Source organism: Diplotaxodon limnothrissa, linkage group LG20 (genome assembly GCF_057381915.1).
Source record: "Diplotaxodon limnothrissa isolate DT_005_m linkage group LG20, D_limnothrissa_male_GT1.1, whole genome shotgun sequence".
Lineage (NCBI taxonomy): Eukaryota > Metazoa > Chordata > Actinopteri > Cichliformes > Cichlidae > Diplotaxodon > Diplotaxodon limnothrissa.
The window spans coordinates 12,448,528-12,465,616 of record NC_140615.1 but is presented as its reverse complement, the minus strand read 5'-3'; the positions used below and the strand labels follow the sequence as shown (position 1 = coordinate 12,465,616).

Below are 17,089 nucleotides of genomic sequence, written 5' to 3'. Positions count from 1 at the left end.
TTTTTTAATTTCTTCTTCACTTGCTTTCAGGAAGATGTATTATAGATCAGTACAGCATATGTGTCTGTGTGAGTCAGTGTGCATTCACATTCATATGTACCTATTCAAACCAGCCAGAGGACTTTGAATATGCAAAGTGGTACCAAATGTTTTGTGGCTTATCAGTCTTTAAACTTGCCAGCTGCATGCGTTTCGTTCCTGCAATCACAGTACAGCCTTCCTCCAAATGGATATGAAAACTACAGGATTTAACTAAAAAAAAAAAAAGATCATGCTTGCTGAGAAGATAAGTCAAAAATGTTTGATTTGAGATTAAATGCATCAGTTATTTGCAGTTTTGTGGTGTTCCTAGTCTTAATTATCTTGACATGGCTTATCAAAACTGCTTATTGAATTGTATATTTGTCATTTAAAAGCTTTTGCTATATAAAACAACGTGTTTAAGTTTGAAAAAGCCCCAGTTTGGTAAGTGATACAATTGGTAGATAAGTGCAGGAAAATAAAGGAGACAGGTGAAATGATTGCACTCTTTAGATCTTAAAATAGGAACGGCTTACTTGATAAGCTGGACGATTTATAATTTATATGCATTAATGCTTGGGGGAGGGTTTTTTTGTTTGTTTGTTTTTTTTCTTCTTCTTCTTTCTTTCTTCCCCCATCCTCCTCTGACCGTCCTTTTCCCGATGAGCATATACTCTGTATTTGTGTAGGTGGCTGTTTATGTGTTTGGTGCCTACATGTCTGCAGGGGAACCAGTGAAAGGGAAAATTCCACAGAGAAAAAAATACTACTTTGGAGTGAGTCTACTGCTGTTTACAGTCATGATAAATAAATGATAATTGACTGAATTTCCTCTTTTTCTTTTCTTTTTTTTCTTTTTTTTTTTTTTCTCCCGTCAGGCGTAAGGATGAGGTGACCCACATTAAGATCCAGAACACTGGTGACTACTATGACCTGTATGGAGGCGAGAAGTTCGCCACACTGGCCGAGCTGGTGCAGTATTACACTGAACAACAGGACCTCCTGCGCGAGAGGAATGGTGACGTCATTGAGCTTAAATATCCGCTCAACTGCAAGGACCCCACATCTGAGAGGTGCCAGTGCCAAAAAAGAATGAAATAGCCCTTTATTGTCATTGTACATGTAGAATGCCCACACATGCAGATAAATAATATTTGTACAGAGCTAACACTGAGAGAGAAGAGAGAGAAACTTCTGAGGTCAGCCTGATTACTTTTATTAAGACTTATAACTATATTCCTGGCCACAAACGGTTAACTCTTACTGTTATTGCTTCAGGGTGTTACACTACTGCATCTCATCCTGTCAGGAGAAGCAGTTAAACCACCTGAGAACCACCAGTGCAGTGGTAGAGGTCTATGTCAGTCTGTAGGGGGGGAAAAAACACTGGGCAAAACAATCTTTTAGAGTCAGGAGCATTGTTATATTATTTGTTAAGTATTATGTTTTTGAGATCTACTTTTCAGTGTAAGATTTACAAGTTGGATAAGAAAGCTGGCAGTGTGGTACAATGAATGAGTACCACACTGTAAATGAGTAGAAATAAAAAGATTAAATATTTAGCTTGATAAGATGTTAAAAGATTAGTATATTGTAAATATATGAAATGTAGTCGTAACTAAATTCAGATATTATGGCTTCAAAACAACCCCTTTCATTCATTGCTACAAGGATGTGTTTTTCATTAATTGCTAATATATGTGGCAATAAATTATTGCAAAGCAAAAACAGAGTCTCAAACAGGGTACTAAATATATATTTTTAAAACAAACAAAAAAAACAACATGGCAAATATCAGGTGACATTAAGTGACTCGTTATAATGATGTCAATTATAATTTGGGCTCAAATCGGCCATTAACTCATTATGTACACAAAAGTGTATAAACATGTTTACACATGCAATACGTCGAGCTAATGCACTACTCTGCACACACCCCAACATTATGCAATTGCACTTCACAGTCACATGTTTAAATGTTACAAATCTTTGAACAAACTAAGTGGGCGATACTGCTGTTTGTTTCGTTTTTTGTTTTTTTTGTTGATACTCACCAGATATACACATCCTTCAGAGCGTGTACACAGGTTGGATGCAGCTTTGCACTTCGTCACACCTACACACCTCCTTTGAAACAGGAGACCTCTGCATCTGTTGTATTAATGCTAGGAATCCATGCATGCACTCACACACTTACGGGAAGCTTTTTAGAAAGCTAGGTGGTCATATTTCTGTAATAATTTGCACAAAAATGATAATCTAATACAGTTTTGTGCTGAGCGGGGCTATTTACTCTCCTTTTTCAGCACATCTGCACATTGCAATATGTATATCTAGATTCTTTTTTAGGTTTTAGAACGACTTGTGATGTATGGTTTTGGTTTATGTGGTTTTTTTCCATTCTACATGCATCTCTTGTCAGAGCTTCCGGCGTGTTCTCGCTCACCACAGGGGAAAAAAAAATGCAGACATGCAAGTTTTTCATCTTAACATCAGTAAGTGAGTGAGGCGGCAGTCATATAAGAGACACTCTCACTCCTGAGTAGGAGTCTACGCTCACTATACATGTATAGACATGCATTATGTTAAAGCCTCAAAGGTACAATATGGAACTTTTCCTTTGAAACAGGAAGCGTATTACTAGTCCTCCCACTCAGTTGGTCAAGTTTTTGGGGTTTTTTTTTGTTTTTTTTTTTTTTTTTTTTTTGTTTTTTGTTTTCCTTGACTTGTTCTGCCTTACAACATTCACCCAAAGACTGCTTTTAAAGTCTCTATACTAATTGGAGAAAATGATGGTAAACAAAGCCTGACGAATGTTTCAAACCCCCCAAAACTCAAAAATATTAATATGCATTGTGTTCTTGAAAAGGTCTCAACATCCTCAACTTTGTATTTATTGTGTGATGTCCACACAATTAATTTCAGATATTCACCGAAAATATCCAAAATGGGCAGAATTTAGGCGCAGTAGTTAAAAAAATAAAGATAAATTAATAATAGTAATAGCAAAAGGAGAGTAATTAGTTTTGTTTGAATTAAATGAAAACATGTGAATGGTAGTTATAAATGCAGTAATAATGGTCTAGTACCATGAAAACCTGGCAGTCAAACACATGGTCAGGATTTCTGGTTCTCGTGGTGTTCTAGGGTTTACTTTTGAGAAAGCCTCATATTTCACATAACGCCATCTTTTAAGTTTTCAGTCTGCCACTGATCATTGTTTCCAGACTCAAGTTCTCCCACTCTTCTCCAGGTGGTACCACGGGCACCTCTCAGGTCGAGACGCAGAAAAACTGCTCACGGAAAAAGGCAAAGCCGGCAGCTTTCTGGTACGGGAGAGCCAGAGTAAACCGGGAGACTTTGTCCTCTCTGTTCTCACTAATGAGGAGAAACATGACAATGTGGATCGCAAGACCAAGGTCACCCATGTGATGATACACTACCAGGTCAGATATTTAATTCCAGGCCCGCTAAGATCTACTGAATCTTGTAAGGAGGATGTTGGGTAATGTTTGTGGCTTCAGATTGGTGGCTTACAATGCCTACTCATCCTAGTTTAACCTGGGCAGTTTGTATTTTTAAGTAGGTCATGATTTATTTATTTTTTCAAAGAACTCCTCGGGCCAGCTGTGAAGTTGTTGAATTATCGACTTTTGTTTTCAGCAGGACGGCAAGTACGACGTGGGTGGTGGTGAGAGGTTTGACACCCTGGCTGACCTGGTGGAGCACTATAAAAAGAACCCCATGGTGGAAAAAAGTGGCATTGTAGTACACCTCAAACAGGTATGGGAGCATTTGAACAAATGAAAGCATCCAGGCTTTAAAGGCATTAGTTGGGTTCAAATTTTAAGGTTGATGTGAAAAGGTTTCTTGTGTCAAAATAGCTTTCTTTTTTTTTTCTGGTCTGTTAACTGATCAAATCTTTAATCATCTTGTCCCAACCCGGCAATGACAGCCTTTTAATGCCACGAGGATAAATGCTGCCAACATTGAAAACCGGGTACGAGAGCTCAACAAAGTAGCAGACAATTCTGAGAAACCCAAACAAGGATTCTGGGAAGAATTCGAGGTCTGTACCATTTAAACTTTCACTACCAGAGTCACTCATTCAATTTATATCCTCTATCCTATTAAAATCAATTTAATAACCTGATGAGCTGAGTCATATAGGCTTGACATAACTGGGGGAACTGATTCATGTTATCGTATTGAGTGCCATCTGTAGCCTGTGAGTCCAGCTTTTAACCACTGCAGTATGTTTTAAGAAAGAAGCCTCATTTTTTTTATTCATATTTCATATATGTGACATGTTACTCATACTATATAAAATACATTAAAAAAATGGTACCCATTTGGCTGCTTGTTGTTGATTTTCATCTGTCATTTATTTGTGCAGACTTACAGCTGTGGGTCTTATTTTTCCTTAGTTATTCATTTCTTTGTCTGTCATGGGAAGTCTAAATGTATTTCAGCTGTCTTAAACTTTGAGTAATGAAACTGGCTGAAGCTTAGCTTATCTTGTGGCATGCATTCATCTTCTTGTTATGTCGTTTTCATGCAACTGACAATTCAATAATGTGAACCATTTCTATTACGTCGGGGTGCAGTAGCTAGTTATCTCATATTTATAAGCCCAGTGCTCGTGCAGGTTTGTCTCGTTATTGGTCAACTGCTTGTGGTGAGACTCGGCTTCCCAGTGAATTAAATAGGTTTTTGGTGTGTAGGTTATTTGGATAAGGAAATTAGGAAAACGATGCAAGAATAATAACTAGTCTACCTGGATTTGTATTCATGGTAGGGCTGCCACAAACGATTATTTTGATAGTCGACTAGTCACCGATTATTTTTGCGATTAGTCGACTAATCATTTCAAACATCCATTGAACGTAAAACGTACAGCTTATTGCACCAGCAGCATCTGCTCTTATATAACTATCATTAGCTTACAGCTTTAAGTGTTTAAGGTATGTGCTAACTAAAAATAAAGACAAGATAATAGTTTATTAAATTTTAATGAAATTTGCAGATTGTTTTGGTGAAGTTTAATAAACTCAGCCGTCTGCTCCTTGCTATCTAAAATATAACAGGACACTGGAGTATATTCTCGAGCATCTCACACTTCTGATAATCAGTTGTCTGCTTGACGTTTATTCAGCTGTGTAAAAACTATAACTTTAATCTCAGCCAAACCGATTTACTCAGGAACAAATAAAATACTGAAAAAAGCCAAACAATAACATTTTAAGTTTTCTAAGTGACTTATATATCATGTTTAACCTCCTAAGACCCGAACTCTTCCACTGCATGCATTTTTAATTTCTCTTTGATATTTGGGCATATTGGGGCCCGATAAATGTATAAACAAAGAAAAACCTGATTTTTGTTTTTATGAAAAATCAGAGCCACATAACAGTAGTAGTATAATGTCCTCATAAATGGATATCAGGCCGTATTTGAGGTTTACACAGTTACATTCGCGCCTGAAAATGTGTAAAATGTTTATTTTGTGACCCAGAATGAATAATAAGAGTAACATTAAAACTAACTAGCTGCCGCCATTGTTGGAAACTGAGCATGGCCGCGCTATGAATTCTGGGACACAGCTTCTTCTTCTTCTTCAGGGTTTAACGGCAGCTGGCATCCTTGTACATGCAGTGCTGCCATCTTCTGTTTCAGGCCGTTATTACACTCTTAAATCCTACTACTTATTCCTGCGTCTTTTGTGATCTTACAAAGCTTCAAACGACGCGTCGACTATTAAATTAATCGTCGACGATTTTGATAGTCGACGTAATCGTGACTAGTCAACTAATCGTGGCAGCCCTAATTCATGGCACACCTGGTTTTAATTATCATTGCAAAGGAAATAAAGATTGATATAATTGCTTGACATATCTATTCTTCAAAAGCAGAGCCGGCCTCTAAAATGAATTTTAATAGGAAGTATAAATAAAGAACTGTGCTGTTAATAACAACTCGTATGGTGAAATGCTTCCTCTTCATTGTGCAATGTGAATGCTGCCGTTTTCCTATTGTTCCACTCCAGAGTGACCCCTGCTGTAGTAAAAGCCCATTACACTGTTAACTTTAATCTAGAGTAGCTCATATATAATTGTCTTCCTTTAAATTTCAGTTCCATTATTGTGGATTTCCTTTTGTTCGAAACTTCCCCCAACTCTGTGTTTCTCTTTGTTTTGCTGTCAATCTTCAGGTACTTCAGCAGCAGGAGTGTAAACTGCTGTATCCCCGGAAAGAAGGCCAAAAGCCAGAAAACAAGAGTAAAAACAGATACAAGAATATCCTCCCCTGTGAGTCACACAGCAGCCTGCCATTTCCTGCCTCTCCAACTTCCTGTGGAAAGTGACACAAATAGACAACATAGAGGCCTAAGCAGAGCATGCAGAGTTTTGCTTTGATGGCTCACAGCCTTTATGTTATGTTTGGGGAGGGGACAAAATCTAGTGTGGTCTCACAAAGCTGTAGACTTTTTGTTGTGTACTAATAGTTTTTACTTTGTGTTTTCAGTCGACACGACACGTGTTGAAATCAGGGAAATGGATCCTGATGTTCCTGGTTCAGACTACATCAATGCCAACTATATCAGAGTGAGTGTGTTCAGCATTAGATAAGACGTGTATCAACAAATGCATTATAAAAAAATATAGTAGTAGTAATAATAATGAGTATTCCTGGGATTTTGAGAACATTTATCTGGTAGCATGCTAGGTTCTCATCTTCATGTGATCATAGCTGCATAATTATCATTCATGCTCACACCCATAGAGTATGCATGAAGATGGACGTTTTGTGGAGGAGGGGAAAGTCTTCATTGCCACCCAAGGGTGTCTACAAAACACAGTCGTTGACTTCTGGAAGATGGTGTATCAGGAGAATTCACATGTAATTGTCATGACCACAAAGGAGATGGAACGAGGACGGGTGAGCAGTTTGCAGCAAGCGTCCCCCAAATATGCAGCTTTATATTTTAGCAGAGGGTCTGTGGGGCAGTGAAACTCTAGTTCCATGTACAAAATACCTAAAGGAAAGCTAATGGACGTAATGGAAATGTCTTACTTTTCCTGATATAATTTTTCTTTTGCTGTTATCTTTTTTCTTTATCCTGTTTCAGTGGATGGAAGAGAAAAACTGTCAACATAAAAACATATTTCTGATTTAATTTAAAATGCTCACATTTTATGCATTGCCCTATATGAAATACTGGTGGTTTGCTCTCACTCATTTTTGTTCAGCTTTTTCAGATGTAAAGCATTATTAGATGGCTGTAGATTGGTGTGCGGTCATGTAGTAGCAATGATGGCGTGTGTTAAGTTTAGGGGGGAGGGGAGAAAGATGGCTGATATGACATGTAAGCTGATTGAAAAGCTGCTCGAGATGAGCGGGTTCTTTCGATGGTCTAATACTCGTCAGTCAGAGCAGTATTTTTCATTAGAGAGGGCAAATCAAACAGTGTTGGAAGGTCATGCTTCAGGAATTTTTAGTATCAAAAGCTTCATTCCCAGCATTGTAGTGCATTTTTCATTTTATTATTTATTGATTTTTTTTAATGCACACTTTGTGTCTTTTCAGTATCAGTTTGACTGATAAAAGACGTTAATGCAGCAGGCACTTGGGCATTTTTGCATGCTTTAAAATATTCATAGATCTACACACACAGGCACGACTTGCTCTTCTATTTTTGTGTACTTTACACATCAAGTACATCATGTAAATAGATGCTGCATGCACCATTATAAACCCTTTCATACGTCAGACGTATTTAAAACCAAGAAAATAAAATAATTACAGCAAGATTTGTGCTTATGTTTAAAACTTTCCGCAGACTTAAAACCATAGATATCTAAGCTTTGAGTTGAATATTAAGAACTACATCCATGTTACCCTTTGCTGCCAAACAGTCACCTTTTAGGCTGGATGGAAAACTAAATCCTACTTTTTGCTCTGATTTAGAACAAATGTTTCCGTTACTGGCCAGACCTTCATGCCACTAAGGAGTTTGGAAAAGTGCTGGTGAGGAATGTGGACGAGCGGCCAGCACAAGACCATATCCTGAGGAAGCTGGAGGTGACACGTCTGGACCGGGTAGGGAACGCTCTATTCCCAGTCTGAGCCGACCCACTGACCTGAGGACAAATTATCTCACACCACACATGCACATGCTTGTGTTTGTACACTATAAGCTTGCACTTGTGGATTCACAGATCCACAATCCAGTGCTCATGCTCAGTTTTCTTGTGCTAAATTCATAAATAAATAAATCTTTAATGCTGCGTTTGGCGTGTGTATACAATAATAAGCAAAAAGTTCAGAGTGCCTGCTTTTCTTTTTTCTGTGTTTATTAATGAAAGCTTAGAGGCTGTTGCTTTGATCAGTGAGGAACACTGAATATTTCAGGGGTGATATTTGGACACACACACACACAGTCTGGATGTTAGGTGGGCTATAGCAACAGAGATGGAATATCCTCTGTTAACTTTTATTACAGTTCTTCTTTAAATGGGTTAAATTTTGATTTGAGTTTTTTCTTTTCATTTCAGTCTAGTTCCAGTTAGTTTCCAGAATAGGTCTGTATGTTTCAGTTCAGTTTTTATTCAGAAGAAATGTGATCAGAAGCACGACGTAGGCTATTCAGATAAGGTGTGACAACACAAACAACACTTTGGTTTATTGAGAATTATGATGTTGTTTGATTGTGAGTTTCCATTAACACAGTCTCATCAGGCTGATTTGGAGAGGAAATGTCTTAGGTTCTAGGAATCCTTTGGTTTTCATTTTCCGATAGCTAGTTCTGTTTTTTTTGTTTGTTTGGTTTTTGTTTTTGTTTTTAAATCGTTTTTTGGTAACTTCACCTCATCATATTTGTCACTTATAGAAGGAGCCTGTGAGGTACATCTGGCACTATCAGTACCTGAGCTGGCCAGACCACGGAGTGCCCAACGAGCCTGGAGGCGTCCTCTGGTTCCTAGAGGAGGTCAACCGCACCCAGAGCACCATTCCACACACTGGGCCAATTGTCGTCCACTGCAGGTATGACAAGGAAGAAAATGGACTATTTTATTATAGGATGCTCATGCAACTTCACTAATTCTGGGTTGGGATTATAAAAAAACAACAACAAAGAGATCGGTTTCTCACACTGACAATAACAGTTATGTTCTTCTGCATACACATACATAAAGCACTTTGTTAGAAGCATCTGCTGTTGTGGTTGTTTTTTTTTTGTTTTTTTTTTATATGCAGGCATCCCATCAGCCAGTGATGTACTGAAAGATGAAAGTCTGTTGATATCAAAATGGTGCGACTGGCATCTCAGTGACTTGTCTGTGATAGCACTGTCGGTACTGGGCAACTGGTTTGACTACTTTTGAAAGTGCTGAACTCCTGGTGGTTTCTACAGTTTACTCAGAGTGGCTATAAAAATATTGATGACTGCTCCTTACAACTGGAAAGTGTCCCAGAATCAGAAACCTTTAGTTCAGCATCAGGTTTAATTCCTTGTAACCAGGAACTGAAATCTGAGACTTAACAAAAAAAAACCCCAGCTTGTTTGATGAATATCCATTTGGAGTTGTGGCCAAATTTTGACATTAATACCAAGAACCTGGGAACCCTACCTGCTGGTTAAAGTCTGCACTTGGTATAGTGGCATATACACTTTTGGCCTCTTAATGTGAGTTGGTCATAGTTTAAATATAGTTTCATAGTTGAAACTAAAGCTGGCTGTGTTTGTGTTTACATATTTATTTATTGTTTCCTTTTACAAGTTTCATTTTACTTTCATAGTCACAAAGAGTTAGTCACAAAGCAAGTTCAAAGTGGTTTTGTGAACATGAGGAAGAACATTGGACTTCAGCAGTCTGTCCAGCCACCAGATCAGCAGAATCCCTTTGAAATGAGCTAAAAGTGCAAATCTACACAATGTATGTCAATCAGGCTGGCCCCAGCTGAAAATGCTCCTGTGGTTGTAAGGGTTAATCGTAAGCACCTAAATTTCACCAACTGAATTTGTTAAATTTTTTTTTTTTTTTTCCAGTTGGCCACTTGGGTGTGCTATGATTAAGGTTTATAATCTGGAGTTAAGAACGCCAGTTTGGTTAACAACTTGTCAGTTTTAATTTTCATTTTAATTCGGCCGATATAGTGTGACCACAATGTGGTCGGCCACAATCAATGTCGACCTCCGATTAAGTCCCAAGCTCGGTGTTCGTTCAGAAATGAAGGTTTAAACACACACACTCTTAATCTCGCTGAATATAACTAAATATAATAGGTAATTTTGAGGGCCTAACTATTAAAAGTCTGTAGAGAACAGGCAGCTGTTTGATCTGTTTTTAATGGATATATCAAAACAAGCAACACACACATTGTTGCGATAAATGCAATGTCTTGAAAAAAAAATATCCCAAATTAATTAACATAAAAAACATTTTTTTTAAAAATTCAGACGTACAGTTTTGCACACACACTGTGTCTATTGCGTTTGCAGACATGTTGATACCAAATGTTTTAAACAGTTTTTTTTAGTGTGGTATTCTTTCTCTTAACACACCCATCCAAACATGTACTGTAAACACAAGGACAACACTGACCTGACTCTTAAACACAGCGGTCAGCTGGCTTCAGATAAATCCGCCTCTATAAACAGAGATGTGCTTATGCACAGTCTGTAAGCAAGGACCAAGATAGCAGAAGCCTTCTGGTTGTCTCAGCACTGTTTACCAGTCAAGTTTGAGCGGGGTTTGGTTTCATGCAGCTCAACAGTCCATATTCTGGTTTTGCAGTCAATTCAGCAGTTTGTCAGCACATTTTAAGCTTATCTGCATTTGTAAACAGTGGGCCTGATTTCTGCTGACTACTTTGAAAGCACCACAATTGTCCATTGCCTTCACGGTCTACATCAGCAGACATTAATGGTGGGATTGTTGATGAAAATTGTTGATTTTTTTTTTTCCCTTAAAGCAATAAATGGAAATAAAAACAAGTGAAACCTCAGCTTATACTTGTGTACTCAAATATTCTCATAACTGTTTTTCACCTGGATTCTGATGCTTTTCTTCAAGTATTGTAGCTACACATGGTTTTAACCTTAAACTTCTTCTTGTTAAAGTGCAGGCATCGGCAGAACTGGCACAATTATCGTCATTGACATCCTTATCGACATTATTAACCGCCAAGGTATGAGGCTCAGATATGAAACTTTCTGGATTGTGAATCCTTTACTTTTTAATAAAGATATATATCTTTGTGCTTCAGTTCTGCTAACATTTGGATCTGCGTGTTTTAGGTCTCGACTGCGACATCGATGTCCCAAAGACCATCCAGAGGGTACGGCAGCAGAGATCAGGCATGGTGCAAACAGAGGCTCAGTATAAGTTCATCTACATGGCTGTGCAGCAGTACATAGACACAGTGCAGAAGAGACTGGAGGAGGAGCAGGTAATTGGCTATATTAGTGTTTTTTACTGTATTAAAACATTAGATTTTTGACGGAGCAGTGAAGCCGTATAAAGTCCGTCAGTTACATTTTAAACGCTAGAGCTGAGAGGCAAATCATCAGCATGTCAGCTGGTTAGGCGTGTTTACCACTTGCTCTTTCACTGCTGAATGTGGTTACAGTTTGAGATTGAGTAATTTCAGTAGATGACAGATTAATTTATTTTTTGTCACTTTTCAGAGGAATAAGATGACAGAGAGGGAATATTCCAATATCAAATATCCCCAGATGACCAACTCGAGGTCCAAGCACAACATGACCTCCTCACGCTCTTCTTCTGTGTAAGTCCATCAGGCATACACGTGTTAAAAAAATGTCATCATAGGACTTAAACAGGGTTTGACAGTGGGTTCATTTTCACAGCGATTATTTTCTCTTTTAGGCTGACAAACGACGATTCATCAAGCGTATACGAGAACATAAACTTCAAAAGCCCTCAGACATCTTTCAGCAGTAATACCAGGAGGTAAAATCGGCGCCGTGGACCTCCTCTTCTGTCTGCCTCTCTGTAAGTGTCAATTTTTATTTCCATGTTTCTCAGAGATCCATCCTTTAAGCTAGGAAAAAAAAAGCCCAACATTGTTTGTTTCATTGTTTCCTTTTCCTTCTGCCTTAGTCAGTTTAGAAAACTACCACAAGCATTTCTGGTTTCACGTGCTGGATTCCATTAACAGTAAATGTAGCTTTGGGTGGAAAAAACAAAACTAACTTAAGCCTGACGTGTCAGAAAATGTTTCCCCTAAAATCAAAGCTCAAGGTGTTCTTCCGCTGATGGCGGAAAGTTCTGTTTCTTCCAGTGTTGAATTAATTTTCCGTGTGTAAGCAGAAAGGTACTTTTCCTATATTTTTTTCAGTTTTAAATTATAGGTTAGCCAGGAGCAGCTGAGTTGGCTTTAAAGAATACCAGTGCTCCCTTCTTTTTTTTTTTTTTTCTTTTTTTTTTTTTAAGAGCAACAAAAGACTGAATTTAATTTCAAATTATAATGAACCTCAGTTCTCACACTGTCATTCTTTTCTGTCATGGTGACTAATATAAGCACCAAGACAAGGAACCCAGCAGTGTTACAGGGAATGAATCATGACTTTGATTCTGGGGTCACAGGCACAAAACGTATTCTGAATACAGCATTGATTACAGTTGAATGTATTTAAAATGCATTAATTGAATGTGGCGTGTTGTTTCTGGAGGACTTCTGTCAGATATTTTTTAAAATGCATAACATAAAAGACTAACTACCATTCTCCTCAGCCTCTCTCCGTCTTTCTTGGCTCAAACTTTGATACAAATATGGAAAAGATTTAATTTTCATGGGTAGTTTCAAATTTTTAGCTGTGCATCAGTGTTTACGAGCGTGTGGTTGGAGGCGTATATGATTGTATGTAGAAAGTATTAAGTAAGTAATGGGTGCACTTAAACCTGCACCTATTGCTGCTTGATGTGCAGCACTCAACAGGGAATGTTGAAGAGCAGCATGATGGATCAATAAATTCCTAAATATCAAAATGTCCTGAGTGAAGTTATAACAATCTAATTAATAATAAATGAGTAAATAAGATCCCTGCCAGAAAGACTGAGGACATGTTTGTGTAACTTCAGTGATGCTTGAGAACAGCGTCATTATATTTATTTTATAATTTCGATCTGATTCGAGCATCAAGTCATGAAATGTAAAATCCAAACCGTACTTGGTCTACATGTCTGTGTTTCTTTCACTTTCTCAGCTCCTGAAAATCCCTTGGGAGGGTGGGGGGGGCTCCACACTCGGTACACTCCACATCGCTGGATCTTGGCGTGGACCGAAAGTGGCGGGCTGATGTGTCTGCTGCCACCGTCCTGCTGGACTTCTGTCTGTCCGGACTTCTGTGGAGTCCACAGCATAGTGCTCTTACTCAGGCCCCCCACTTCCACTTGCCCTTTTTCTTCCCTCCTGTGCTAATGCTTCTCCCTTTCTTAACCAGCACAAGTGCCTTGTCACAGGATGTGTCTGTAATCTAGCCAACCCAAACCCACTGTTACTCTGCAAGTCTACATGAGGGCGAAAAACAGTTTTCTCTTAGGGTGACAGATATTAAATGTGGAGCCCGGCCTGGCCTCAAGTGAACGTAGCTGTGTGGGACTAAGGGAAGAGGTCAAAACTAAGCCGTTTGTCCGCACGCTGCCCCGACTCACTCGGTTATCTCTTTCTCAGTCTTGGCTGCTTGTCGTCTAAATTGGATTCTAAGACCGTTTTTGCTGTGTTCTGTCTGTCCAGCTGTGGTGGTTATTAATGTGGCTGCTGAGTGATGGCAAGGGCAGTTGCATAACCTGCTTCATGACCCCAGTCACAAGACGGGCAAGCAAGTCCCCTCCCTCCTTTGAATCTTTAATGAAGTTGTCTTTTTAAGTTGTGAAAGTGAATAAATTTTATTTAGATATGACTGATTATCAAAGTTTTGTATTGTGAAGGAGTTATATATAATCTCACTAGCTGCAAATGCAATCCACTGTTCTTTGACAATTTTGGAGGTGATTTGTTTTCGCTGTCGGGACAAAACCCGTCTGCCCCGACTGTCTATGAACGTGAACATGACCTCCAGTTAAAGAACAGTCATTCATGAAAACTAGGGCTGTTCTGTCCATGAAGTCATTTTTTTTTTCTTTTACTGATGTTGGTATAATGGTTATGTTTTGATGTTTATTTAAATATATATTTATAAAGATGCGCTGTGGTGTAAGAAATCATTCTTAGATATTTGAAGTCCATATTTGACAGAAAACTGGGTGGAAAGGATTCCTGAATGGACGGTCGGAGTCGTGCTCAGCCGACCGCCGTCTCGCAGCTTAGTTTGACTGGTCGTCCTTGTTAATCAGCGGGTCTGATGCTGTTCAACATCTGTCAGGGGGTAGATTGTCACAAGGAGACAAGGGAAAGGGGGGCGATTACAGTGAGGCAGATGGCCATCTGGCCCACTGTAATCACCCCGAGATTGAAGAATAGATTTGTCTCCAAAAAGTAATTTAGAAGATGGCCGTAATCCAGGCTTGATGATAGCAGAGGGAGTAAGCTGACGTCACTGATGTGATAAGGAAGACAGCGGTGCCGCTGTGCAAAGGGCTGTGCAGCAGCTTGTTGGCTACTTTTAGCCTCAAGAAGCAGCACCAAAATATCCTGTGCAAATAGAAGCGTAGAAATGTTGGAAGTCTGTCCTAGATGGTTTAAACCGTAGTCACTCAATGTCCTGAAAACCCCCCTTTTTTTTTTCTTTTCTTTTTTTTATATAAAAAACCCCAACAAACTACTGAATGTCTGACCGGTGGAACGTACCCTTGGTAATATGTTCAGTCCACTTTTTTCCTATTCAAGCATCAAAATAAAAGCGTGACTGCGTGGCACTCGTTCACACCGTTCGTCTTTACAGCTGGACTCCCGCAGGTGCAGCTTGTGATTTAATGTTATTTTTGAAATGAACACAATTTATGATGCAGCCAAGCACAATCAAGTTCTTCTTTCTTTAAATGGTTGACTCTTATGTGAATAAAAGCTCTGTTTTACATGAATGTCGGTGAAGGCCCACAGGACGTCTGTGGGTGAAGAAAATGCTGCACCACTTGTTCGTCCCTTGAATTCGAGCACTGATGGCGTGTGAATCCTCCTGTTTTTGTTTTTCTCTTCATGAACTGTGATTTATGTCCAATGAATGAGACTTGTTGGTTTGTTTTCTTCGTCCTGCGCTGGGATAATTTTTTTTCTTTCTTTCTTGTATTTTTCTTCTGCCTCTATTGGTCAGATTGTGTTTATGATTTGGTGAAACATCAGTACTTGAAAGTGTGAAACTGCTGAACCTCAGGCTGTGTGGATGTTCGTCAGCTTTTTTGTTTTTTTTGTAGTGCACTAAATTTTTGCCATCAGTGTTTATCTTTTGTTTTTTGTTTCAGATTGTATAGTTTTTGATTTTTATTTGTTCTTGCTTTTTTTGTACCTTGACTTTTTTGTAAATCTGTAATTTTACCAATGATAAAATTCAGGCTCTGAGTTGTACCAGCGCACACAGAGCTTTGCAGAAGTAATGTGGTATTTTCACTCTGCTCGTCATCTTACACTTACTTGAACATGAGTTCAATGTGTGTGCATTTCGGAGGTTTTTTGTTTGTTTGTTTGTTTTGTTAGTTTTTGTTTTTTCATCCCCCTGTTCCTCTGATTGCAGTAAACCCGAAATGAGTAGTGTCATTCAGTGGAAGCTTTTCCCTTTTGCTCTTTTTCTTGCACTGGCTCCACCCAGACGCCTTGTTTTTTGCTGTATAGACTACAACGGCTGACACGATGATCTGTCAGAGCAACAAAATGATTTATCATAGTTTAATAAAAATCTATGATGGCACTATATAAGGTTAAATGTTTTCATTTGATTTTATGTTCTTTTAGTTTGTTACTTCAAAGGAGAGAGAATCTTTCATTCTACAGTCACGTCATATCGGTACGTTTCATAAAAATAATCGGGTCTTTACCAAGGTCTTCATATCATTTAAATACAGTCTCAGGTGTGAGTGTGTGAGACTCATTACAGCTGCTTAATTATTTACAAAAATAAGCCAAAGTGCAGCAGTGTGTGGAAAAACTAAGGGTAATGTAGCAGCTAGGTGCTGCTAATCAAAGGCATTTGATTTACTGATTATCCAGAAATGTGAGCATCTCTGCATAAAGGAAAGAAGCAACTGCTGTTGGGAAGGAATATGTAGCTACTTCCAAAAACTCAAACTTCCAACGTTCCAGACTGGGATTATTTATAAGTGGAAAAAACATTTGGGACAGGTGCCAGTCTGTCTTGGAGTGGACGTTTGAGCAAATTCAGACTGAGGTCAAACCATGCAGTTCTAAGAGAAACCACGACCAAAGACATGAGCGCTACGTTTCAGGCCTGAGTTGATGTTAAAGTTTATGATAGCACAAAACTTTGGAACTATGAAAAAGTTGCTGGGAGAAGGCCTCCTTTCTCCTGTGCACAGTACAGTAGTTTAGGTTTGCAAAGCTGGATCTTAGCAAACCACAAGACTTCAGGAACAGGACATATGAGACCAAAGTGAAGATGTTTAATGCACAGTGCTATGTTTAACAAAAACACAGCCCATGAGCACAAACACCTCACACCAGCTGTCAACCATGGTGGTGGAGAGGTGATAATCTGGGTTTTGCAACCACAGGACTTTGGCTCCTTGCAGTCTTTGAGTCAACTATGAATTTCTCTGTATACCAAAGTATTCAAGTCAAATATGACGCCATCTGTCTGACAGCTAAAGCTTTGCTCAAACTGGGTCATGCAAAAGGAGAATGATCCCACTGTAGCAAATCTGCTACAGACAGTCTGAAAAAGAAAAGAATCATCGTGCTACAATTACCCGTCAGAGTTCAGACCTCATCTTTGGGTGGAACATTTATGCTGTACCTAAACGAATGCCCGCAAATCTCAATGAAGTGAAGCAATGTTGTAAAGAAGAGAGTGGGCTAAAAATCCTCCACAGTGATGTGAGAGTTTGATAAAGTCTTACAGAAAATCATTACTTTAACTTTTATTGCTGCT

At 38.8% G+C, this 17,089-nt stretch overlaps 1 protein-coding gene across 1 annotated transcript in view; it reads left to right on the top strand.

Moving 5' to 3' along the window:
- ptpn11b (protein tyrosine phosphatase non-receptor type 11b) overlaps positions 1–12,121 on the top strand; it is a 32,371-nt gene extending 20,250 nt beyond the window's left edge. Inside the window, exons 3-15 of the mRNA XM_085343912.1 lie at positions 900–1,094; positions 3,275–3,467; positions 3,688–3,804; positions 3,977–4,090; positions 6,233–6,329; positions 6,547–6,626; positions 6,805–6,960; positions 7,990–8,121; positions 8,912–9,066; positions 11,147–11,214; positions 11,324–11,475; positions 11,714–11,814; positions 11,916–12,121. Of these exons, the coding sequence (XP_085200038.1) occupies positions 900–1,094; positions 3,275–3,467; positions 3,688–3,804; positions 3,977–4,090; positions 6,233–6,329; positions 6,547–6,626; positions 6,805–6,960; positions 7,990–8,121; positions 8,912–9,066; positions 11,147–11,214; positions 11,324–11,475; positions 11,714–11,814; positions 11,916–12,003 (1,648 nt within the window). The 3' untranslated portion in view covers positions 12,004–12,121. The remainder of the gene's footprint in view (positions 1–899; positions 1,095–3,274; positions 3,468–3,687; positions 3,805–3,976; positions 4,091–6,232; positions 6,330–6,546; positions 6,627–6,804; positions 6,961–7,989; positions 8,122–8,911; positions 9,067–11,146; positions 11,215–11,323; positions 11,476–11,713; positions 11,815–11,915) is intronic.
- The last annotated feature ends 4,968 nt before the right edge of the window (positions 12,122–17,089 follow it).